Here is a 26,134-nt window from a genome sequence, read left to right as displayed (position 1 = left end):
TACATGCATGCATATATACATACATACATACATACTGAAATGTTAGTTTCATGGTCATATTTATTTATCCGCCACATGTAATATTGGATGATCTATGTATCGTCATGCATATATATTGTTGAAACTATATATATATATATACAAATCTAACCCACTATACCATCGAACTACTCCTCCCTAGCTTTGTTTTTGTTTATATGATTGATTCATTACGTCGCCAAATTAATGTTCCATGATACAATACAAATCTAACCCACTAACCATCAAACTCTACATATAATAGAATTTTAATCCAATATACCATTTACTAATTTTTTTAAAAAATTAAATCAGTTGATATATATAAATGCTGCATCACACTATATATATATATATATATAGCAGCTACCTCCTACAGTTAAGATCCTTGTACTAGAAAACTAATAAAACCACTCCTCTTCATATTACTAATCATCTTATCATCAAACATATACAATCAGAAAATGTCCGCCGATCAGAAGATGAGCAGCAGCACTGAAGCAACAACTATTACTCTTGATCGTCAAGAAGATGATAACTCAAAAACCACCATTAACAAAGGAAAGTCCATCAAGAGTATCGTTAACCCAAAAGCCGCCACAAGCCACAACAAAGGTTTGTCGATTCTGGACTTCGTGCTCCGACTCTTGGCTACTGCTGCTGCTTTGGCTGCGACTGCCACCATGGCCAGTACCCAACAAGTCCTTCCTTTTTTCACCCAGTTCTTTCAGTTCCGTGCCGAGTACAATGACATTCCCACTTTCAGGTCTTATTCCGTTTAACACTTCATTGTTTTTATAATTATCCATACTCGAAATAATTAACCAACAATTTTACGTATATGCAGCTCTTTCCTGATAGCTAACGGAGTGATTAGTGGGTATCTTGTCCTCTCATTACCCTTCTCCTTCGTTTGTATCGTTCGCCCTCACGCAGCTGGGCCTAGACTCTTTCTCATCGTCTTGGATACAGTAATCAAATAATCTGATATTAAACATGCACAGTACATAACAAATAATATATATATAATTTCGATTCAAATTTATAACGTATCTTTCATAAAAACGAAAAAAAAAATAACAACACGTATTCACTTAACTACTCGTTAATTCTTTTACTTGCATGTTATTATATCTACTACATATACACGCATGTTGCTGAACAAATGACATATTATTATAGTAACTTACATTAACTACAGTCAAACTGTAAATAATTAACAACATGATTGCGAGATTGCAGGTGATAATGGCTGTTAATTTAACGGCGGCAGCGGCGGCGGCAGCGATAGTATATTTGGCTCACAACGGGAATTCGAACGCCAACTGGTTTCCGATCTGTCAGCAGTTTGGTGATTATTGCCAGAGTGCCAGTGGAGCTGTTGTGGCCTCCTTTGTTGCAGCAGCAATCCTCTCGTTTCTGGTTCTCGTCTCAGCCTTTGCTCTAAGAAGAATGTGATCATCGTCAATTACATATATGTATGCATGGCCTTTTAATTCAGGTTGCAGTTGTGTGTGCTTGTGAAGTCATGTAATGTAAAGAAAGGAGGGTGTTAATTTCACTAATTAGTTTCCTCCTTTAATATTTGTTGTATGGGAACATATATATATATATATATATATTAGAAAAAACACATGCACATGTTCATTAATCTCAAGTTTAATGTTTTATAAGAATAGAAAAGAAAATATATATAACAATTATTAAACATCTTATATTCAATAAACTAAACAATAATTCTGAATATATACGTATTGAAATTTTGAAAACAATTTTTATTTTTATATAAAATATATACGTATATTTTTTTTACAATTATAATTTTTTCATGAATTGGAGGGGGGGGAGGTCTCAAGTTCACGGGAAGAACAGAATGAGTCTGACAACAAACGAAACGCATCACTCAATCTCAACTCCTCTTACGTCACGTGTCCTAAAATGACATCTACATACCTAACCTACCTCACATGCTCTGCACGTGCTATCAACTGTCGTTACGATTCCACGTGTCAAAACAACGGCGTCGCCCCGCCGTCTCTTCCTCTCTCTCTCTCTCTCTCTCTCTCTGCGCCCAACAGACGAGTCTTTCTTTCCTTCTCTCCTTCTTCCAAGTACTGTTTTGCCTTCAAGTTACCGTCTTTTGTTGTTCTTTGCTTCCTAAAATCTCTGATAAACCATTTCCCTCGTTTACTTTTCTTAAACGCAGATCTCAATTCGGTTTCAGGCTCGCCCTCTGCCTCTCTCTTTCATCTGTGTGGTGAGTCTCGTGATTCGTACTGAGTCAACTCTTTAGGGTTTTCTTTACTTTCAGGATTATGTTTTCTTTTTATTTTCGGCGGTTTTGATCTTTGATCGCTGTCTTCCATTACTTTTTTTTTTTTATTTTTAGATTTTGCAGTTCGACTTTTCTTTATTTTGCTCTCCTCAGGTTTCCTTTTCTTGGGTGCTGAGAAACATTGGAAAATTAGAGAAACAAGATCAAGATATATCTAAAGCTTCTGCTTCTGTTTCTTTTTTATGTTTACTAAGAAAGGCGAAATTTCTTAACTGAAGTCGGTTTTTGTCTAATTGGTTTTAGAAATAGGGGATGATTAGGTTTTGAAACGTAATTTTCTTAAATTTCCTACTTTTTATCTCAGAAATCAAACAGGGTTTGATAGACGAAGTTTTTATCTCTTCTTTTTGTTTTGATTTTTTTTTTTTCTTTCTGGAAATGGATGGTGTTGATTGCAGCTTGGGCTAGTGGAGGTGAACATTTTTGGGATTTTCCGGGTAAAATTCGAGTACTTAGAGGCTATTATTGTTTAAAGTTCGAGGCCTGGGTCTCATGAGAATTGTTAGGGGAATGCAGAGATCGTTTTGCGGGGAGGAGAACGTGCTGGGCTGGAAGAGATCCTTCAGCCAAGGAATTGGAGTCACCGCACCTAAGGCAAGAACGCGCGATAAACTTATTAGTAGGGTTTTCGGTGTCTAAGTTGGGGACTTTGGTAGGGTGATTGGGGCTAGGGTTTCCTACCGAATAGACATTAGACGAACCCAATGACTCGGATTTTGGTTCAACGAGGTTCCGCCGGCAGTTCTTCTTCTAATCCAAGCCGTTCTTCTTCCTTGCCTGGCTCCTCTTCGTCTCGTGCAGAAACACAGGTCACTATTGCTCCTCAGGTTCTCTCGGTTGCAAAAGATGAGGAAAGTGGTGAAGAGATGCAGGAGCAAGCTATTGCTGAGGAGACTGTTGCGAGCTGTGAAAGTAGTGATAGTAAGATGGCAAAAGGGGATGATTTTTTGATGGACAGTTTTCATAACGACAGAAATGAGATTTCCACTGGTGAAATTGCTGACAGGGAGAAATTGGGCAAGGAGGATCGTGGGGGTTCTGGAGATTTGGTTAAAGGTTTGGGGGGACTGAGGATTTCAGAGAAAATTGGAGTTGAAAATGAAGGTCCAAGTGCAGATTCTCCACATAGTGGAAGTGGAAGTCCCCATCCACCCCCACCTCCTGTTCCACCCCCAAAGCCTTCTGCTGCAAACTCCAATTCAAGGAGGTTAGCCTTGGGAAATTCAAACCCCGTGCGCATTGGACCGGCAAGAAGAGCAGTTGCCTGGCCTGTTGTTTCAACCAGAACTTCTCCATCTGGATCACGACCTTCGTCTCCCAGGTCCCATGGTGAAAATGAGGGTTACAACAGTGCTGATGAGCAGAATCAATGCTTTTCATCCTCCTATGATGATTTAGTAAGTTTCTGCAGCTATATAATTAGTTCTTTAAAATGTGTAGGCTTAGTGACATGCAATGCTCATTGTTACACTTTTCATATTCTCCATTCTAAATTTGTAATGGTGGTTCCTTTTTGCCAAAATCGCATTAATTTACTTGAAAGATGGTCATTTTCTGTCTGAATTAAGTATATTGGAACTTTTTGTTTGTATGTGCATGTGCATGTGCGTGTACACGTTTGAATACCGCACTTCCTCTACAATCCATTTAGGGAAGATCGGCTTATGGAACTTCTTGATTATCAGGCTCCTTATTCATGCATTTGGAGAACATACCTTTCCTGCAGTCCATTTAGGGAAAATCCTCTTATGGAATTTCATGAATATTTGGTTGCTTATTCATGCATTTGAAGAAACGCTTCTCGTAGAATCTATTTATGGAAGATATTCTTGTGGAACTTCTTGATTATAAGACTCTTGTTCCTTTACTACCAAGTGCTAGGCTTTCTTTCCTGTTTGGAATTGCTGATATGTATGTAGCTCCAGAATGTGATAGAACATATTTTCGCGTACGTTGGTTACGCAAGTTTAAGAGCTTCTCCTGTTTATTCCAGGAACGAGAACGTCAATTTGAAATTGATGTTAGGCGAACAAAAGGTCTAGAAGTGAAACGGATGTTGGAGGATGGGAATTGTCTTTTCCGAGCTGTTGCAGATCAGGTTTATGGGGACTCTGAAGCATATGATTTGATCAGACAAATGTGCATAGATTATATGGTAGGTTATTTTTTTATGGATCTTTTCTTCAAAGCATTATGTGTTATCAAGTCTCAAGATGTGTAATTACTATCTGGTCATGCTGTCCGCTGCGTTTTCAGTATTTTTTTTATCTAGATCTTGAAATCTTGCTCATAACCTAAGATGTTGAATCTATTGCAAAAACCTTGTCAAGTTCTCAAGAAGCACCATAAGGAGTTTTCCCTCTATGTTATGTGTTTTTTCGTGTAGAAATTATTGGATAATTTCTTTGCTTGGTTCTGTATTTTGCCATTGATAATTACCTGGAATCTCTGGAGACTTCTGGATGGTAGAGGCTGCTTTCTTTTTTCCTGTCCTGGAATTATGAGAACGCAGGAAAATGGGGAAGGGTGTTCAGAGTCACAAATTTGAGCTTCAGTTTTTACATAAAGATACCAACGGAAGTAGAAAAATTGAACAAATATAATTTTCTTTTTTCCCCAAAATGAAGAGAAAGACAAAAAAAAGTGAATACACAATCAAGAAAAGAAGAGGGTAAAAGGACAGTCAACCAAAGTCTGGAGGGTCCAAGCCTCTTTAAGATTAAAGGAAGCTGCAAGAAGTCCGTATTCTTGCATATTTTACATTTGTCAATGGAGCCCACACATTTACTGTTGACAGGAACGAGGGGTATAAACCGGAATGGTGATGATCACGGAGTAGTGATGATCTCCAACGACCTAATTCCTTTCAAATATGTACAGAACTGAAGAGCATAAGACCAATTGCAAATGAAGTTCCTGCAAGTGATGAAATGGTGCAAGGATCTTGAGTGCATGAGAAAAAATCCCTTGATTTTTAATCTCCTCCCTCTGAGTTAACGTAATTGTAATTGATGTTTCCTTCTCTTATTGTGATTAGCATTGTAGAATTCTATGAAACCTCTTGCTAAAGACCTTTATTTATGCATATAAAGTGGGTGTTTCCTGACTTCCTAAGTGTTTTGGTGTATCTGTTTTGCACCAATACTTGCTGCGATGTTGCATCATGTTGTTTTATTGAAGTTGTTTTCCCTATTCAGGAGCGGGAAAGAGATCACTTTTCACAATTCATAACGGAAGGATTTACATCATACTGTAAAAGGAAACGAAGGGACAAGGTAACGTTGTAATTTATATTCAGCAATTAATTCTTTCAACGTTTTGTTATTCTTTTTGCATTTTATCACACTTAATGTTCTTTCATAAACTCTTTATGATTTAAATATTTCTCTAGACTTCAAGTTCTCTAATTTGCTTGATTTGGGATGGCTGATTAAATGTCCAATGCTTATTAATTCTTCACTTTTATCTCAAAAAAATGTCCAATGCTTATTAATACGCTACAACTAATTTGGAGTTTAACTAGTGCTTTAACAACACAATATATTTCAAAAGAGAGGCAAACTTCATTGGAAATTGTTAGTGACTTTTGGTAGTATTAAGCATTTTGAATAATTTTTGTAGAATGTTTAGTTACCACGATGAGCATTTTCTTGACTTCCTGGGAAGTGATAAATTATTTTTTCTCCTTCCTAACTTGGAGGGTAGCTTAATTTAAGAATGCTGAAATTTATCGTGAAGTTATTACAAGAAAAATTTCTTTTGAGGTGGCATTTACAAAAACATCCTTTTAACTTAGGCATAATACAAAAATACCATTTTACTTTTTTTAATGAAAGTACTCTTTATATGTGCATTCTAATAATCTTGTATTAACTTTTCTTTAGAGTGCAAGATTAATATCTATACGGCATCAAGAGGATGAAGTCCATATACAAAACTTTTCTAGAATATTTATAAGATCCCCAAAGCCCTCAAGAGAATAAAAGGATGATCCTTAATTAAGAAACCCATGGGCTGGAACCATAAGTCCTTAACCCTATTAGTTTTTATGCTCTGAAAAACTCTGTTCTTTCCTCTCAAACTATCGAAAAGGTAGCCAAGACCTAAAGTCTTCTTGTAGCACATATTACAATGAATGCCTCTCTAAGCCTATAACTGATCTTATGCAGAACAATGATCACCTAACTCACCTCCAAAAGACCATAAGTCAAAGTCCATAGTTGATGACAAAGGGGACACAAAAGAAAGAGGTGATTGTTTGTCTGTCCTTGTTCTCTTGCAAAACTAGCACATGTTCACAATAATGTTTGCTCTTTTAATCAGATAGACTAGGGTTAAAATACATTACATCCCTTTGGTGCCTCCCAAACCGGAAAAAAAAAAAGCTAGTCTAGGAATGCATTAACCTTTTTTATATGTTTCTAGGGGAGCTTCTCATTTGGTCAAATCGCTCATAGGCAAATGAAAGTAATATTGTTTGATTGAAAGGGCACCTTCCGGATTCAACCTCCAGATGATTTCATCCAAGGCATCATGGGGCTTCGCCCACTGGATAAAAAATGAAATAGATTGAATTACTCGTTCATCTCCTATCTGTTGAGATTCTTGAACAGATCCACCGGCTTAAGACCGTTGCTGAAGGCACAAGAGGAATACTCCACCACCATTCACTGCAAGTTAAAGAATAAATCATGGGGAAACATTGCTCAACGGTCTTTCCTTCGCTCCAGTCATCCGACCAGAAACCTCACCTTCTGGCCTGATCCAACCTTCCATCTAATGTAACCATGAAACTTGTTCCTTCCCATGAATTTTTTTTTTCCCAAAAGTTTCACTCTTTTAGAAAGTCTAGAGACTAGAATACCATCCCCCAATGTTTGTCCCAATTTTGCTTTGATCACACTCTACCAAAAACTGTACCTGCTACTTCATTAGTTTCCAGCGTCACTTATCAAGAAGAAATTTGTCAAAATTAACCACTGATTTGATCCCAAGACCATCCCTCTAAATGGACCCTTGACTAGGAACTATTTGGGCTCTTATAAATTTAAGATGATGGCTGAAAACATAATTTACTGAGTCGTCAAAGAAGGGGAATTAGAAGTCTTTTGTTCAGTAATTTTGGTGTGAAATGGGTCTCCCTCAAAATCTTTTGAATGTTCCATTTCAGCGGGTTGAATGCTTTGAAAAGGTGCTATCTCTCCCTGTTTGTGATGTTGTAATTGGAGAGAAATGCTAACCTCTTTAACATCTGCTTCCAACCAGTTTAATCACTAAGAGGTACAATGGTTTTCCCAGTGTCTCTTTGAGCTATAGTTCATGATCTTCTTTAGTTATTTTGCGAAAAAGATTGAAGGTGAGAGAATTATCTCTTCGAAGCAAATTCACCTACAGCAGTACTTGGCTTCCTACAGCAGGGAGCAAATTCACCTTTGTATTAGGTCTCTAAGGAGGTTTTGGAAATATTTCCGCCAAACCCCACAAGTGGCCAGCATCATTCGCCATCACCTAGTCACTTATGGCCTCTCAGGAATATAAATCTCCCCCTCATATCACCCATACTCTGCATGATGACTACCCTGCTGATGCCTAAAGCCACTCACGTATGGCTTTTTTCCACCATGCTCCAGACTGAAGATCCAGTGCCCTTTTCCCAATAGAATTGCCTGAAACGATAGTCTAACAGCATCCTCTGCCGTTCTGCTAACACTGATGTTATTGATCTTTTTGCCTTTCAGCACAATTTAAAAGGATTTTCATTCAATGATTTTTAACATGATGAAGACCTGAGCATTGGCCAACTGGAGTTGGCATGGAACATGGACTTAGACCACAGAAGATGAGAGAGAGAATTTTCTTAGTGTAGGGAATGTTACCTAAAGTGAGACAGTATAATGGTCATCTAAGATAATGTTGGATATTTTGCTAGTAAATAAATAAGAGCATTTTTTTTAATTATGTTTCTAGTCAAAACAGTATTTCTGTAAATTTCCTATATTTTAAATTGAGTCCAATGTAGGTGTTTTTGATGACGAACTTATTTGAATGGATTTTAATATGTGTTGATTGATTTGTCTATATATACATATATACAATTAACGGAGAATGTTTTTGAGAAAAGTCTAGGAGAAGAAACTACTTCATCTATGGGTGTTAGAAATGGACTATGCCTATTATGGAGGGGAAAAGTTGGAACTCGGGAACTGTGCATGCCTATTTTATTTCATATCTTTATGAAAAGGAAAAAGATAAATGCTTCTCATGTTTTGGTCGTTTAATTAATGGTAATAGAATTTCCCTACGATAAGTATTTGGGTAGCTAAGGATTAGAAGATGCATGGCCTTAGGTTACATCAAATACAGAATGAAAATTGGACTAGTATAGGATTCTCAGAAGAGATTGTCATAATTCTTTGGCAGGAACAAGAACTTAGGATTTAGGCTAGCTGCTCATGGGATAATTTAAACATGAAAGAAGACTTGTATGGTTTGGATTCTGGAGTGTTAAGGGTGTTAAGGAGGACAATATATGGATTTAAATAAAGCCTGAAAGTTTTAAATCTTAGTAGATCAAGGACTCTGAATGAGTAACAGGCGAGCTTCAGGATTTAAAATCTTAGTTTTTTTTTTTCTAATTCTGTAAGAACATCTTATGGTTTCAAGAGCTGAATTTCTTCACCATTTAAAAATAGAATATTGCTTGCATTAGTAAGGTTTTGAAGTGACTACAGCTGTGGGCATGATAGCAAGAAGTTAGGGTAAGACAGAAGAAACTTAAAGGTGGAAGTCTTGAGAATGAAAATGTCGACTTTAAAAATTAAAATCTCAAGAAAATGGCTTAATCCTGATTATTCTTGGATATTAAGTTAAAGTGGGGGTACAATCTACAGCTTTATGCCATTCGAGTGAAAAAATTATCTGTTAAATCTGGTCTTTGACTCCAAAATAACTGAGAGTATAAGAGGTAAAAAACTTGGGAGAGCATACTATTGATCTGAACAACCACCGTGATTTTTCTGCACGCTGGGAGTTGCTTCCTGTGTATATGTTTCTTCTATGAATCTGATGGACAATGTCAGAATCAATCATTTACCTTGTGTATCTGAGTGAAGTATTTTGTTACCATTGCTAAAACAGATAAATTTTATTATCAAGTCACATCTACGTTAGATAACATTGTAATCCTTGTCTTTCTCTGGTCAATTTTTGCCATTATAGCTATATATTTAGATTTATAAATATTGTTTATGTTAATTGAAGACCACAACTATTTAATTTAGTGTTGATCTTGGTTGTTCTTCTACAGCTTTATGCCATTCGAGCGAAAAAATTATCTGTTAAATCTGGTCTTTGACTCCAAAATAACTGAGAGTATAAGACGTAAAAAACTTGGGAGCATACTATTGACCTGAACAACCACCGTGATTTTTCTGCACGCTGGGAGTTGCTTCCTGTGTATATGTTTCTTCTATGAATCTGATGGACAATGTCAGAATCAGTCATTTAACTTGTGTATCTGAGTGAAGTATTTTGTTACCATCGTTAAAACAGATAAATTTTATTATCAAGTCACATCTACGTTAGATAACATTGTTATCCTTGTCTTTCTCTGGTCTCTTTTTGTCCATTATAGCTATATGTTTAGATTTATAAATATCGTTTATGTTAATTGAAGACCACAACTATTTAATTTAGTGTTGATCTTGGTTGTTCTTCTTTTTCCTTTTTCGTTTCTGATTTGGTGTTCTACTCCTGACATGGCATGTGCTCAAGGACCATTCACCCTGTGGGTGTGGGGCTGGTTTCTTTTCACAATTTTGATAGATGACTATAGTTTTTTGTTTAATCTTGGTGACAGGTCTATGGAAACAATGTTGAGATCCAAGCATTATCAGAAATGTACAATAGGCCTATCCATATATATTCGTATAGCACAGGTGATATTTAGTTTTAGATGAGTTATGGTTTGAACATGTTCTGCTGTTCTTTTCCCTAACTGACAACAATCATGAGTACAGAACCTATCAACATATTTCATGGGAACTACAACACTGACACACCTCCCATACGGCTAAGTTACCATCATGGGAATCACTACAACTCCCTGGTTGATCCACGTCGTTTGAACATTGGTGCTGGGCTCGGATTCAGCTGCCTTCGAGGGGTACGTCTGTTGGCGCACTATGTTTATTCGCATATCAGTGAAGTTTCTGATTAAAGTCTGCTGACTCATTTTGCAATATATAGGTGTATTTGGTAAAATATTGTCATTTATGAATAAATAAGAAATAATAAGGAAATAAATAAAAATAGACCAGTATATTTCAAAAATAAAAATAGACCAGTAACTATTCTGGTTGCAAATTTAAGAGTAGGGTTAATTTTCAATCATGTCCGGTCTTCTGCAAGTTGTTAGAAGTTGGTTTAGTTGATTGATGTGGGATAGTTTGTCCTTAGTATTTAGCATGTAAAAAATGGAACAGGAGGTAAAACTGAACTTGGCACGTAAAGCACAATCTTAGATTGACCTCTACCATTTTGCTGGATATGGCTTGAGAAACATGTCAGAGAGGATTTATGATGTTTGTTTGGTTTTATTTTGTAGACAAATGTGGATAAGGATCAAATCAAGGCAGCTATCAAAGCTCAGCAGGATCTACAGATTGACAATGCAAGTGTCAAATCTCAAATAACATGTTGTATTCAATTTCCTTGAAGATAATGCTTATATCATTCTTTCTTTTCTCGTTGCTGATGTACGTTGACAGGCCCTTTTAGCGGAGGGAAGGTTTTACTCTGATCTTGAGCTTACTGAAAAGGAAATAGAGAGAATGGTTATGGAAGCTTCGCGAGCCGAGTGTCTTGCTAATGACAAGTTTAAGCAGCAAGTTGGCAATGAGGAGTCATCTACATCTGGTGCGGAGCCATCATCTTCAGGAGCTAGTGAGTACCCTGCTAACTTAATTGTTCATAACTTCAATTATTCATGAAGCTCGAATATTTGGATTATGGAACTACTCTCTCCTTTTTACTCTAATTGGTATTGAAGTGAAAAAGCAACATGCAAGTGCCATGTTAGACTCACTTTTATAACATATCTTCTGGAACTTGGGTGCAGTAATAGTTTGTATTTCTGTTGTTTAGATGCCAATGCATAGACCATCGCTGATAAGAATTCTGTAAAATAGGGCCGTCGGGCAGCGAGACCAAATTAGAGAGTGGAAGGGAGCACGGTTTGCAGGACACTGCACTCAGCAGTAGCGTGCAGATTGTGTTGTCAATGGGATTCAGCTACTTGCAAGTGATTGAAGCTTACAGTATATTCGGGGATGATGTTGATTCTATGGTTTGTTATCTCTTAGAGACAGGTAGTAGCAGCAGGCGCAAAGGCAAGGCAACCGAATGAGAGAGGGTTGGCGCGAAACCTCGTGCACGGCTCCGCTGTCATATTCGCTTATTTCTGGCAATAGCTTTAGCTTTTTAATGAGTAGTAGAAACCTTTGCAAATTTAATGGAGAGCATTAGATGTATTGACGAGTTTAAATCAATAAAGTGGATTTAGCAGTATCCTTTTGCTTTAAACTCTGAGTGAGTGGTCTGTGAATATATCAAGATCCTGTTTCTTGGTCGCTAATGATGAAAAGAGCACGTTAACAAACTGTGAGCATTGGTGGTCCAGCATGGCTTCCCATTCGTTTTTTAATTTTTCTTTTTGCCTGTTTGAAGTATAATTATATTTTTATTTTTAATTTGTTTTACTAATTTATAAAAAAATAAAAAATATTTTTTTATTCTTTTTATTTTTCGGAAAATTATTATTTTAAAATTTATGAAATTATTATTATTATTTTTTTTAATTTTCTATGTCAGACTTTTGCTTTTATAATATTCAAGAAATAAAATTTTATCCGAAGTATATTTATTGATACGACAACTACTGTTAACTTTTATCTAATAATCTTCGTTTTAAATCATTATTAATTATTAAATAATGTAATTTCAAAAATAATTATGCTAAAAAACTATTCCTTTTTCTATAATAAACCTCGCAGCGTGCGGCCATGCGGTCAGAAATCAAAACGGTGCCGTTCTTGGGGTCTGATTCGGCGACACGTTAGTTGGAAGGCCAACAAAATCTTCTTCTTAAGCAAGCTTGATTTGCACATCAAGTATCAAATCCTGTTTATCTCCATTTTCCCCATTCTCACCCCACGGGGAGACTAGGGTTTATCTTCGGTGCAAAATTTTTGGGAAAATATGTCACAGAACGGAAAATTAATGCCGAATTTGGACCAACAAAGCACGAAGCTCCTCAATCTCACAGTTCTTCAGCGAATTGATCCTTTCGTTGAAGAAATCCTCATCACGGCTGCTCATGTCACCTTCTATGAATTCAACATCGAGCTCAGCCAATGGGTGAACACTTATTAATGCACATGCGCATTTATTTTTTTATATCAGCATGCAACATGTGTTGTTTGTTATGGATATACGATTAATCTGCAAATCTGGTTATTGTGTTTGTCTCTTCTCCAGAGTCGGAAGGATGTCGAGGGATCTCTCTTTGTTGTCAAGAGGTGAATTTATTTCCCAATTTCGTTGAGTATGGTTTTTAACTGTTGGTTTCGTGTTTGACTTGTTTTCCTCTTCGTGCTATTATACTGCAGTTGAGTTCTGTAATTTTTTTTCTTTCGTTTCCCCTTTGGTCGTCATTTCAGGAATACACAACCTCGGTTTCAGTTCATTGTGATGAATCGGCGAAATACAGGTTAGAGTTCTTCTCACTGTTTCTATGCTTCGCGGATGTGTGCTGAATTGCTTTAGTCCCTTATGATTGTGGGGAGTAAATTATCTAGCTTTCTTGCTTATCATCCGTATGCTACTGATTGAAGAATTTTCTGTTCTAACAAGGACATTTTGTATTGATATGAATATTTGAGGCTCTCTTTTGAGTTTGTATATGTAGTAATTTTGTAGGTTTACTGAAACACATACTGAAACACAAGAGAATGAGAATTAGAGGAGTTGAACCAACTGGGGGATGGATGTGTTTTTAAGTTATAATAGAGGTCTACGTTCTTAGGATGCATTTGTTATCTTCAAGGTTAATCTTCTACTTTGGAAGTTAAGAAATAATTTATTTTGGCTTTTTATCTCTTATTTAATTCCTAAAGAACAATAAGAGTTGCGTGGGTTTGCTGTAGTCTTCTTTGCAGCAAAGTTTAAGCTTTCCAGAATAACTGCTTCTCATTTCATTTATGTCAGGTGATTAAGTTTTTATTACCATTTTGATGTGTGATGAAATCCTTAAAAAAAATTATGGAAGTAATATGAACCCAACATCCTATGGGCGAATGGTTTTCTTATCAATTCTACTATTATGTTTACGTTCTATATGAATTCCAAAACCATTTCATTTTAAACACCAAATTTTGTTGAAACTAAAAGTGGCAGCTGGAAGTATTTAAGAATAGTGTATAGGAATACTTTTGTGCGATATTTTACTAATTTTTTAGGGCAGCAGGAATTACCAGGACTAGTTTTAGAAAGGTTAGGCACTTCTGTGTACATCATTACAAAACATGGATGTCTATAATATATGCATGTATGTACATTTGCGTGCATGCCACTCTTCTAGACAATTCACTTAATTAGAATGTCACCCAAAGTCTACTTGTAGCTTCTTGTTCGGAAATAAATATATGAGAAGATTCGTGAAATCCTGAGTTAGAAATCTCAATAGATGAAAAATTAAAGATCGGTAAAGGTTTGCTGTTACATATTTTGGGGAGTGATTCTCCATGGATAGTTATGAAGCTGGAAATATTGCTATAAGTTTTTATTAGGTGAAGAGACTAAATTTTATGTTGTTTTGTTGAGAAGTTCCTCCAGAGAATGGACTTTGAAACTTCTTCATTCATGGTGCCACAGCCTGAAATTTTGTTATCTATTTGCATTACTTTCTATAAATGGAAATGTTTCACTTCTTCCCATGTAGCATCCACTGCTTATTTGGTTATCTGAAATGGTTTGATTTAGTTCCACTGTTTGCTGTTTAGCATTTAGTTGCTCCATATTTGTTTATCTGAGGCTTATTGTTTTAGCTAAATACTAAAAGACCAGAAGGGGTTTGGATGAGTTTTGTTAATATGTTCCAACTAAAAGAAAAAAAAAAGAAAATCATCTAAAGTTGCCAGATTTTTTGAATCATTACCGTTCATTTGGCAAGGTCTCTTTAAATAAGAAGCTAACATAAATGGTAAAGAATCTATGTGTCATGATTTACTAGAGATATTTTTTTTTTGGTTTGATTAATTGAAATGTTGATTATGTTGCAGTTTACAATGTGAACTTTGTCATGAATTGTTTGCCTTTTCTTGTTCGTTATATTTTGCTTTTAAACTATTTGATTTGGGGGAGGTGTTATATCTTTATATATCTCTGTACCATTTTGGCTGTTGACTTTTCTTGCCAATGCAATAGTTGTTGTTAAAGATGGTGAGACTTTTTTTTTCACTTTGCCAGGGAATGTTGAGATCTAAACCTGTTCATTATTAGAGCTCGTTTGTTTCCATGAGTATTTTAGTCCTAACTATTAAGTGTCTTTTGGTCTAACTATTAAGTGCTTATTGGTATGTTGGTGTCAACAGAAAATTTGGTGGAAAATCTCTTGGGAGATTTTGAGTATGAAGTCCAGGTTCCGTATCTATTATATCGTAACGCAGCGCAAGAAGTGAATGGTATTTGGTTCTATAATTCACGCGAATGCGAAGAGGTAGCCAACCTTTTCGGCAGGTATATATGTAAACCTACAGTGGTTTTATTGGAAGTTAGTAAATCTTTCTTTTTTCTCCAACTCTTTGAATTCCAACTAAGATAGTGTACTCAGTTCTCGAGTGCAGTTAATGGGTAGGCTATAGACAAGCTATGTGGTTCGAGCCGTTCAAGCATGGTTCAGTTGAGAACTTTTCTTGACCAGAGTGTCTTGAGCCTTGAGCAGAGTAGTCAAATTTAAGTTCCTTGAGCAGAGTAGTCAAATTCAAGTTCTTAGCCTTAGTTTTCCAGGCTTTTGACTTAGGTGAACTGACTGAAAACAATGCTGTTGTATTCTTTTAGCATGATATGCATACATTTATTTATGTATGTATTCATTTTTATCTGAAAATATTTTCTGATTATAGAGCATCATGATATGAATGTTGGAAAATAATTTTTGTAGCCTATACTAGATGACTTTAAAATTAAGGCTTAGAGCTGAGTTGAGTATACTTATGATCAGACACGTTTAGTTTGTTGATTTATTATGTCATGCTGGACCATCAATTTTGGAAACAGCGTAAGATACTTTTTTGAATAGAGTTGATTGAATTTGCTATCATTCCATTACATTAGAGTTTATGGTTCCTGTGTTCTCTTTGTGTAAAGGGGACATCTCATTGATATTTTCTCAGACTTGTAAATTTCCTCCATTTTGTGCATGTGGAACACTTCCTTGATGCCTTCTTAATCCATTTTCATTTCTGTCTAAAAAATGTTCTACAATTCATATAAGCTTTTTATTTTGTAACTTGCTTAAAAATTTGGTCCTTTATTTTCACATTCTTAAATACCCGTCTACTTCTTACACTCCCTTCACCAACAAGCCCTTAATTCTTTCAAATCCAAAATTGTCTTGCAGGATTCTCATTCTTAATCTTGGATAAATATTTTCTGACTTTTCATTTTGAATCTGGTTTATCTTTAGTTTTGGTTTGTGGACATAAGTATGTCTTATTTTTGAATTAAGCATGGTGTTGGACATGGTGTTTGTCCATTTGTTTTTGTCTTGTGACAAAGATTCAGCAATTTTGTTCTACTTATTTGTCTTACATTTGTCTACAACCAAACAGAGTTTTTAAGGAAAATGTGAGAAACAAAAGGTGTGGGAGGGAATTGTATAAAAAGTTATCTAAGATTTATTTCAAAAAAAAAAAAAAAGTTATCTCAGAGTTTGGATTCTTGGTCAAGGTCCAAGCCTCCCCTTCTCTTGGGTATAGTTCATACTTCCAACTACCTAGATGTTCAGTTTGCAGCTTAGGATAAAAGATGTTATGGAAAATGACATTTGTTTATCATTCTTGGCTTTAAGCACCTCATAGAAAATTGCGCAATTGGCATCCTTGGCTGGTGCACAGACGTCCAGCAGTGCCATGTGCAAGTAGAAATCAAGTATATTTTGAGTCTTCTTAACTTGAGCATAGTCCTTGGGCATTCTATCGTTCACATGATAAAGTATCGAGATCTGATTGATCTGAAAATTGTCAACAAAATTTTTCCTCTTGAAATCCCAGCATTTTTTTTCTTCTATTATTTTTCCACCTGAACAAGCAGATGCAAAGAAATGGAGGGTTTCTATAACATCATCAGGGTCTTTGTTTGTGACACATAATGAATTGTATCATCTAGTTGACTGACAGAAGCAATTCCCATGGACCATGCAGGTTATGATGTTTTCCATGTTTGTTTCTGCAAAGAACATTGTTATGCATTGACTGGCATTTACTTGACTACATATTATACTTAACTGTCCTGGTGATCTTTTAGGTATTAGGGCATTTGATGCAAGATTAATCATCTTTTCCTCTTCAGGATATTTCTTTTCTCATCAACCCAACAAGAAGTTAATTTGTTTGGCTCAGAAGGATTTCATGGATTCCGTATTTCTTTGTTCATGAAATTTCATCTGCATCTCCCACTAATACATTTTATAATGCATTATCTAGTTAAGTCTCTTGGTGATCTTCTAAATCTTACGGCAGCTGATGCAAGATAATTCATTTCATGCTCCATGATGTTGCTCTTCTCATCAACCTAACAAGAAGTTGAACATCCTTAATGCTGATTAAGGTTACCGCTCTTACAGTATGCCTACCACCCCTGTCAATTAGGCATTGACTTTCCCTAACTTCACCATGGTTCCGATGCATATAGATATTCTCAGTGACCTTCTAAGCATAAAAGTTTCTCTCCCTAGATTGCCCTTCTCATGTGTCCTTGGATGGTGAACTGAATCTGTCATGTCTTCACTTCTCTTTCTTGATGTTTAGAACACAAACTATCCGCTTCCACATCCAACCAAAATAATTTGTCTGACACAGATTCCACATGGATGCTGCTTCCAGTAACTTGTAAGTCTTTGCCACAAGCCACTTTTAAAAAATGGTTAAAGGAGAGGATTAAATTTGTGAATGATATAGTTCCTATAAGATAGTTTACCAAATATGCATTGATCCTTCTCTCTAAATATGGATGTTCTCGTTGAGTTGTTTTGCTTTTGCTCTGTATTTGTTTATTACGGCACGATTTTCAATATTAAAATCTCAATAAAAGACACAAAAAGATATATGCATGTGTGTGCGCAACAAATACATGTAAAATCTATTAACACAACTTTCTTGGTTATTATTACAAAGATTGTTGGAGCTTGTAATGTAAAAGATTTCAGACTGATTAGTCTGGTGGGTAGTATTTATAAACTGATATCTAAAGTTCTGGCTAAAAGAATGTCCAAGATTTTGGGCGAGGTTATTGGGGAGAACTAAAATGCATTTGTGGAAGGAAGGCAAATTCTTGATGCTGTTATGGTGGCTAATTAGGTTGTCAATGATATGATGGGGCAGAAAAAAGAAGGTATCATTTGTAAAATTGATATGGCGAAGGTTTATGATCATGTTTGTTGGGACTTTGTTATTTTTATGCTTGAGAGGATGGATTTTGGGTGTAAATGGATAAAGAATTGTATATCTATAACCTCTTTTGTCTTGATGGTGAACGGTAGTCCTTCGTCTTTCTTCAGGGCGTCAAGGGGCCTTCGCCAAGGGGACCCACTGTGTCCCCTGCTTTTTCTGACTGTTATGGAAGCCTTTAGCAGGCTGATGGTGAGAGCTAGAGAGCTTGATCTGGTGAGAGACATATTGGTGGGGGATGGCGATTCTAGGGTGAAAGTTTCTCATTTATTTTTTGCCGACGATGCACTCATCTTTTGTGAACCGGACTTATCCTTTTTGTTTGATTTGAGATGTATTTTAATTTGTTTTCAAATGGTGTCCGGGCTGAGAATCAATATGAGAAATACTGAAATGGTTAGGTTGGGGGATAGGATGGATGAGTTAGTGATGGCTAGGGTGTTGGGTTGTAAAATCACTTCCCTGCCCATCAAATATCTTGGGATTCCCCTTGGGGCGAAATTAATCAAGAGTACATTAGCTAACCTCCCAATTTACTATCCTTCTATATTAGCTATTCCGGGTAACATTGCTTCAAAGCTGGAAAGGATCCAATGCAGATTTCTTTGGGGTGATGATGATGGTTGTAGAAAATATCATTTGGTAAGGTGGGAGGAGGTGAAGAAACCTATGGATAGGGGTGGGCTTGGGCTTAGATCCACTGTGGGTTTGAATGTTGCACTTCAGGGAAATGGCTTTGGAAGTATTGTAATGAGAATGATAAACTTTGGAGGAAGGTGGTGGAGGCGAGATAGGGGGATTGGGAGCGGCATGGAGGGAGAAGAGGGAAATACAAACCGCATGGATGAGTTTATGGAAGAAAATCAGTGAAGAAGGCAGTAATTTTCGGGATTGAATGGGATGGATGGTGGGGAATGGAGAAAGAGTGAGGTTCTGGCAGGATGAATGGTCGGGAACTTTCAAAATGAAAAACATATTCTTTAATATCTACAATATTGCTAGTGAGAGGGACATTACAGTGGATAAAGTGTATGAGAATTTTGATGGAGGAAGGGGGTGGAGTGTACAGATTAGAAAGAACTTGCAGGACTGGGAAATTGATGAATTTGTAATTTACTCAATGTGCTGGTAGAAATTAACATGGATAATCAGAAGGATAGAAGGATATGGAAGTTGGATGAGAAGAATGGATTTAATCAATGTGCTGGTACAATTTTATAACCAAAGAGGACAACGGGAATAATATGACAGCCCCATTTTTAGACAAATCTGGAAAGTTGCAGCCCCCCCAGGGTGACTTTTTTTGCTTGGGAAGTCTCAAGAGGAAGTATTTTGACTATTGACATGTTAAAGAGGCGGGGCAACATCCTTGTTAATCGATATTTCTTATGCAAGGCTGATGAGGAGACATGTGACCATATCTTATTATTTTGCCCGGTTACTCATAGCTTATGGATGTCGTTGTTCGGGTATGGGAATGAGATGGGTTATGGCGGGTAATGTAAGTAAGGAACTATGGGCTTGGGCAGGTATTTGTAAAAAGAAAAAACATTTATTTTTTATTCCACTTACCATTTTTTGGGTTGTGTGGAAAGAAATGAATGCTAGAACTTTTGAGGGAATAGAAATGGACTTTGTAAACATCAAGAATAGATGGTTTCATACTTTTGGATCCACTTTTCTGGGCCATGACATATTAGATTGGGAGGACTTGGGGTGCGTCATTGACCACCTAATTGATATATAACTATTATGTAACTGGGTGGTACTCCCTTAGTACTTTTTGTAAATAATAACAATTTCATCTTTTATTTCAAAAAAATATATATGTACTTGAACAAGTATATCTCAAGTGATTCTTTATGACTAGTTTTTACATTTTTCAGAATACTTAATGCATATTCCAAAGTCCCACAGAAGTCAAAGGTATCACCTACAAAAAGGTATTGCTTTATTACTTTGCTTTATGTTTGATTTTACATTTTCTGGTTTTGGAAGCCTAGTTTTATCTAACAGTTATTTTGTTCTCAAACTTCGCTTTTAATCCTAAGTTTGAGTTTGGTTTGCTTTAACATGTGATAGAATGATTGCTAACTGCAGTGTTCTTTTCTAAAAGCAGAGTTGCGCTAATCATGAGAAGCAAATCTTACAATGGCTTAGTGTTGCCTGGGAAACCATAAAAGTTTGGGCTATTATTGGATGCTAGAAAAATTAAGTTGTCCTTATCTTGTTGACAGGCCTGATGTTTGTATGATATATATGAAGATTAGCCAAAAAGGATCTAACTAATGATCTTGAGGTTTATAAGAGTTACAAAATCATTACATCTTTTCATAATGTCTTGCCTAATTGTCAAAGTTGCTTGTGTATGTTTTTATCTGGCAGAATGACTGTATGAATGTGTGGGTGAGTTTGGAACATGAGATATTCTGGTTTCCAATAAGCCTCCTAAAGTAATCCAAGGTGAACATAAATCCTTGTTGTGTGATATTATCAAGATAGTATTGCATTCCCACCATTATCTTTGACGTAGTGTTACATTTTCATATATGCTGTTATTGGTTGCCTTTTATGGCATGACTGTATCCATTCTAAATGATAATATCATTATTACAACTTAAATGTTCTGTCATTTTCTACTGCAGTGAATTTGAGGAACTGGAAGCTGTCCCAACCATGGCAGTTATGGATGGTCCCCTGGAGCCATCATCAACAACTACTTCCACCGTCACTGATGTCCCTGATGATCCTGCCTTTGTGAACTTCTTCAGTGTATGTGCTTTTCAAAACTTGTTTTTTAGTTCTTGTAATTTGGAGCTGATTTCATTTCAGATGTATCCATTTGCATGCAATATCTGGGGAAACGAGTTCTAACTTTAATTGTAATATAATACTTACTAATCAAAAGTTCCTGATAGATCCATGATTCTACAGTGACTTTGTAAACATCTAAATCCACCTGTTTTTTTTTTTTGAAATAAAAGTAAATGATCTAAATCCACCTGTTAATTTCACATGTACTATTTATGCAACAAATTTTCTGTGCACAGTTTGGATTTTCCAGCACTAAGACATTCTCTTATTAATCCACTACAAAAAGATCCTCTGTGATTAATGCATACAAGATAAAATCATTTAGGTATTTGTTTGTAGTCCCTATTCAAGCAATGGTTTGTTAGCATGCAACAAAGACGACAATGGAAGATTAAAATAATTTTTTTGTCAGGAGCTAGGAGAATTTTGTTTTCTCTTGTTACTTGGCTAATTTGTGGTCAAACTATTCTCTGCCTAATGCTTTATTTCCTTCTTCCTTATATCTCTCTCTTACCTTTATCATTGATTGTAAGAGCTAAGTTCCTCTTAGTTCCTAAGTTCCTAATCTTATTAGCATTGGCAACTCTAGTGAGAAACTTTAAAGAATCCATTAATATTAAAATCCTAGTCCTGTTCATACTGTTACAACCAATAGTGAATTTGAAAGAAACAAAATTCCTAATCAGTACAAAATCTATATAATTAAACTTCTTCTGCATCATGCTCCTAAGATGGGAAAAAATCTTGGGATATCTAAACTAAATTGGGCAATTGGTTATCCTCATCAGAAACAAAAAATATCTAAGGCACAAAATTGGAAAGGAGTATGAAACTGTGTCTTCACAATCTTGGTTGGCTTACTAAGCCAGGTGATAGGTGTGGTTTCTTTCTTTATCTGCTCTAGCGCCTCAGGTTTGGGCTTTAATGGTCTATATGGGTCAAGTATCCATCTATATTTTTCATTATTTTGGTGAATGTAGGACCCATAGATTTCTCGAAGGCTTCAAAAGGCCTTGTATAGGGCAATCCTCAATCTTTCTTCCTTTTTATTGTGGTTATGGGTGTTCAACAGGGTGATCCTCAAAGCTAGAGAGGCTAATTTAATCGAGGGGTTGAAGTCTTGAAAATGGCAGAGGATGAAGCTGCTATCTAGGTGACTCATTTATTGGTTGCTGACAATGCTTCACTTTCTGTAGGCTAGACTCTGGGGCTTATGATAAACACAAAATGCTTGTTGCTCTATTTTCAAGTAGTTTCTATGCTTCAGATTAACTTGGCTAAGTTAGTTCTGGTATGAGAGGTGGTGGAAACAGAGGAGTAGCTGTCGATTATGGGATGCAAAATTAGTCTTTTCTTGCTGAAATATTTCGCTTCCTGTCGGTGCCAAGTGTAAAGATAAAGCAACCTGGAAGCCAGTTATGCCCGAGTTTGAGAAGAGGTTGTCAAGTATGAAGTGAAGGTTTTTGTCTAATGGGGAAAATAATTTATCATCTGTATTAAGAGAAATGAATAAGAGAGTCTTTGAGGGAATTTTATCTAATATTGCTAGCATTAGAGATTGTTGCTTAAAAACCTTTTCAGGATTTCGTTTGAAGATCATTCTATTCTTGATGTGGAATGTTAGGGTGCAACTAAGATGTAGGTAATAAGGTTTTATTTCAAAAAACATGTAGGTAATAAGGAAAGAAGAAGAATATTCGGAAAATTTGTAAGATTATTCTGCAAGAATATTGTGTTCTATTTTTTTATGTTTTATTTTGCAAGAATATAATGTAGAAATATTTGGTAAAGTATAGGTAGGTAGTACTAAGAAGTTAAGGGGATTAGACAATGTAGTTATTAAATTCTGGAAATAACTTCCAGATGGCTATCCTCTTATTATAATAAAACGAGACTTGCAGTTCTTAAGACAAAATATGTATGAAGAATAATTTTAAAGCATAGTTCTTTATTACTCTAGAGATCATAGGAGTCTGTTTTCCTAACGAAGCCCTTAATTCCAATCTAAAAATAGGTACGGGCAGAAAATCAAGGAACTTTGTTTGTTCTGCTGACTTATGTGTTAACTGTTTCATAACTAGATCCATTAGTCAGGACCATAACAATATAGTATCAAAATCATTAGTTATGGGGGATTTACAATCTATGTTTGAGAAATTTCTGCAGACTTGTCAAGATGACTGGGAACAGGACAAATTAAAGTTCAAATTTTTAGCGGGAAAAATTTAGGAGTTGCCAGCTAGAACTCTGCCTGGAAGGAGTCTGTTGAAGGAAGCAGCCAGGCGGACCACCAGTAGTCACGCCATCTCAGTGCGGCAGATTCCGCCATGCACAAACTGCACAAGGAAGAAAATTCCCAGCCCCACTGTGCAATGACAGAAGTTGCTGGTGATCTTGCTGCACACAATGACCACCACCATGCTGATCGCCGTTTCTGTGTCTTTACATGAAATTAGAATTTTCATGTAAAGATGGTATCCCTTACCGTGGTTGGGTTGTTGTGAACATTTATCCAGTATCAACCTTTTTTTTTTGAAATAATTTTCCAGTATCAACTTACACCAGACGATGATAAAGTCTCCTTGGCCTCCTTTAGTCTTGAAGCCAAAGCACAATTTTGCTTCATGAAGTTGGGTCCTGGTTGGGCAAATCTGCAGTGGCCAAGGTTTAAGAATTTCTTTGAACTCAGATTTGGTCCACTGATTAGAAGCAACAAACTTAACGAACTTAGCAAATTGCACCAATGAGGGACAAAGAAATTCAAATTTTGCAGGTAAGTATATTAGTGGTCGAAGAGGAAGTGAAATTTTCTTAAGTAGCCTGTGAGATTACATTGCTCTAGAAGTGGAATTACATTCTTCCACACATCTGACAACAGTAATGAACTTGGCCCGCTAGTATGAACATAGAACAGGAATGGGAGTTATGATGCCTTCTCGTGGCAGTGGCGTTCCCTCTTTTTCTTATTCTGCACTTCATTGATGGGAGCAGACCCTAAGTCTGGCCGAACTTTTCTGTCCTGACCTGCGACCATTAAATGGCTATTTGCCAAAGAATTAGACCACCATAATCCCTGCTTCAACTCTGATGAGTTGTTCACACCCAGCCATTGATGCAAGCGGTTCTTTTGGCTCAAAGTGGAAGAACCATTCACGGCCTGCACTTCTGCGGAAGAAAGATTTGAGAGCTGACAGGATCTACCTTAGGCATAGGGTCTTGCAAGCTCAAGCGCAGTCTTCAAAGGGGGAAGTAATGTTGGGTGCAACTAAGATGTAGGTAATAAGGAAAGGAAAAGAATATTCTGAAAATTGTAAGAATATTCAACAAAAATATTATTTCTAATCTGTATTTAATTTTGTAAGAATATTGTGGGAATATTGAATAAAGTATGGTTAGTTAGTAGTAAGAAATTTAGGGGATTAGACTAGGTAGTTTATCGTAATAAAATCAGATTTGCTGTCCTTAAGATAGAACGAATATGTATGAAGAAGAATTTTAAAGCAGAGTACTTTCCTACTCTAGAGATCATAGGATTTTGTCTTCCTGACAAGCTCTTAGTTCCAATATAAAAGTAGATAAAGGTGGAAAATCGAAAAAGAACTTTGCTCTTCCTGCTGATTTATGTATGAATTGTCCCGTAACTGGATCTATTAGTCAGACCATAGCAAAGTCTTAGGGGAGAACACTGACCTTTGGGCCGAGGCTCTAGTATAAGTTCTTGCTGTTTTTGTTTTCATAATTTTTTTTTTTAAATTCATGAGGTTACATCCACTTGGTGCCATGTTATGCTGTCTTTTAAGTTTTTCCTTAAAAAAGGTCCGTTCTGCATTTGGACTTTTCCCACAAGCGCAGCTTCCATAACCATTTTGTGTATGGCCAAGGCTAAGTCTTCATTGTACTTTAACTGCAGTCAGCTATGAATATTGGTAATGCCTCCAATACAGCAGTTGCGGAACAACCTTACCAGTCAGTGGCAATACCTGCACCTTCACATCCAGCAAGTGGTACCTCCCCTACTGCACCAACCCTGCAAATACCATCTCTACCTTTGTCGGCATCTACTCCTCTAATGCCACTCCTTGACACCACTGAATCCACGGGCAACAGCAACCGGACCACTAATCTTGTGAAACCCTCTTCCTTCTTTGTTCCCCCACCTTCCTCTTCTGCACGAATGATGCCACCTGTTTCCACATCTATGCCTGCTGCACCTCCTCTCAATCCTACTGTAAGTCTACAACGACCATATGGTGCTCCCTTGCTTCAGCCTTTTCCACCACCAACTCCCCCACCTTCCCTCACTCCTGCCTCCGTTCCTACTCCAAGCTACGGACCAAATATCAGCAGAGAAAAAGTCCGAGATGCACTTCTGCTGCTTGTTCAGGTTAGTGGTTGAGCCACCTCATCGCTATCAGATTACAATACATAGAAAGTAAATTGAACATTTTAAAAAGTTTGAGCAATCTAAACTTTGATGGAGGAACAATTGTGGTACAAAAGTTTTGAATGTTTGTCCTTATTATGTCGATTCTTTTGATGTTAGTTTACTTTTGACTATCTTTGACTGTATATGAAAGCAGTTTTGCCTCTGATGACAGGATAATCAATTCATTGACATGGTTTATCGAGCACTAGTAAATGCACACCAGTCATGATGGGTTGAAATAGATTTATATCTGCTGCTGGAGTTTTGTCAACTATGTAGCTTTTTTGTTGGCTCTGGGTTACAAGTGTGGAAGACCCCAAAATGTATAGTATTTCACTCTAGTTAGTTATTTTGACTCGTTTCTTGGTTTTGTTGGTTGTGATTTATTATTCAAGACACATGGTAAGGTTATAAATTGTTAGCCGTGAGAGTCACTTATTTCCATTTGTGGTGACACCGGCGGGTTGGAAATATGCAAATATGAAATCCTAATAGTTTTCTGTTCTGGACGGCAAGCGTTTGGTTTCTTCTGTATGCTGTGCGGGGTGGAGGTGTAATGATATTTTCATGGGATATATATATACAGGAAGATTTTTCTTTTTTTTTTTGCTTTTCTTTTTTCACATTACACCTCACAAAAGGCAACACTTCAGATAAGTTATTTTATTTTGGACGTTCTTTTATTATATTTTCTTACTCTCTATCCATGTATTTTCTCTTCTACCACTAAATTTAGCATTAACAATTATCTGAGTGTTTTTTGAGGAGCTCAGTTGGGATTTGATGTTAAGTCTTTTTGGTTAAGGTGAGCAGTAG

At 36.5% G+C, this 26,134-nt stretch overlaps 3 protein-coding genes across 5 annotated transcripts; all 3 read left to right on the top strand.

Annotated features, from left to right (window-relative positions):
* The first annotated feature begins 387 nt into the window (after positions 1–387).
* On the top strand, positions 388–1,645 carry CASP3 (casparian strip membrane protein 2). Its single transcript, XM_022031811.2, has 3 exons — positions 388–784; positions 866–989; positions 1,261–1,645. Exons 1-3 carry the CDS (start codon positions 483–485, stop codon positions 1,474–1,476), a joined length of 642 nt encoding a protein of 213 aa, XP_021887503.2. The 5' UTR covers positions 388–482; the 3' UTR covers positions 1,477–1,645.
* A 352-nt stretch (positions 1,646–1,997) lies between these two features.
* On the top strand, positions 1,998–11,920 carry OTLD1 (OTU-like cysteine protease family protein). Of its 3 annotated transcripts, XM_088219332.1 has the most exons (11): positions 1,998–2,129; positions 2,225–2,275; positions 2,752–2,790; positions 2,870–3,750; positions 4,347–4,508; positions 5,551–5,628; positions 10,212–10,290; positions 10,372–10,517; positions 10,959–11,024; positions 11,122–11,296; positions 11,542–11,920. In XM_088219332.1, the coding sequence occupies exons 4-11, from the start codon at positions 3,058–3,060 to the stop codon at positions 11,757–11,759; spliced, it is 1,617 nt and encodes a 538-aa protein (XP_088075458.1). In that variant the 5' UTR covers positions 1,998–2,129; positions 2,225–2,275; positions 2,752–2,790; positions 2,870–3,057; the 3' UTR covers positions 11,760–11,920. The 3 variants fall into 3 exon arrangements, with proteins under 3 accessions (XP_088075458.1, XP_088075460.1, XP_088075459.1); XM_088219334.1 differs by having other exon boundaries at positions 2,057–2,275; positions 2,752–3,750; positions 11,498–11,564; XM_088219333.1 differs by lacking the exon at positions 2,752–2,790 and having other exon boundaries at positions 2,059–2,275.
* Positions 11,921–12,439: 519 nt separating this feature from the next.
* DCP1 (decapping 1) lies at positions 12,440–25,920 on the top strand. The gene is made up of 8 exons (XM_022031832.2): positions 12,440–12,769; positions 12,890–12,930; positions 13,072–13,121; positions 15,004–15,148; positions 19,965–20,021; positions 20,724–20,850; positions 24,803–25,276; positions 25,491–25,920. Exons 1-8 carry the CDS (start codon positions 12,611–12,613, stop codon positions 25,545–25,547), a joined length of 1,110 nt encoding a protein of 369 aa, XP_021887524.2. The 5' UTR covers positions 12,440–12,610; the 3' UTR covers positions 25,548–25,920.
* Positions 25,921–26,134: the final 214 nt, after the last annotated feature.

This window comes from Carica papaya, chromosome 5 (assembly GCF_054855325.1).
Source record: "Carica papaya isolate Zhongbai chromosome 5, ASM5485532v1, whole genome shotgun sequence".
Lineage (NCBI taxonomy): Eukaryota > Viridiplantae > Streptophyta > Magnoliopsida > Brassicales > Caricaceae > Carica > Carica papaya.
This window is presented reverse-complemented; position numbering and strand designations above follow the sequence as displayed.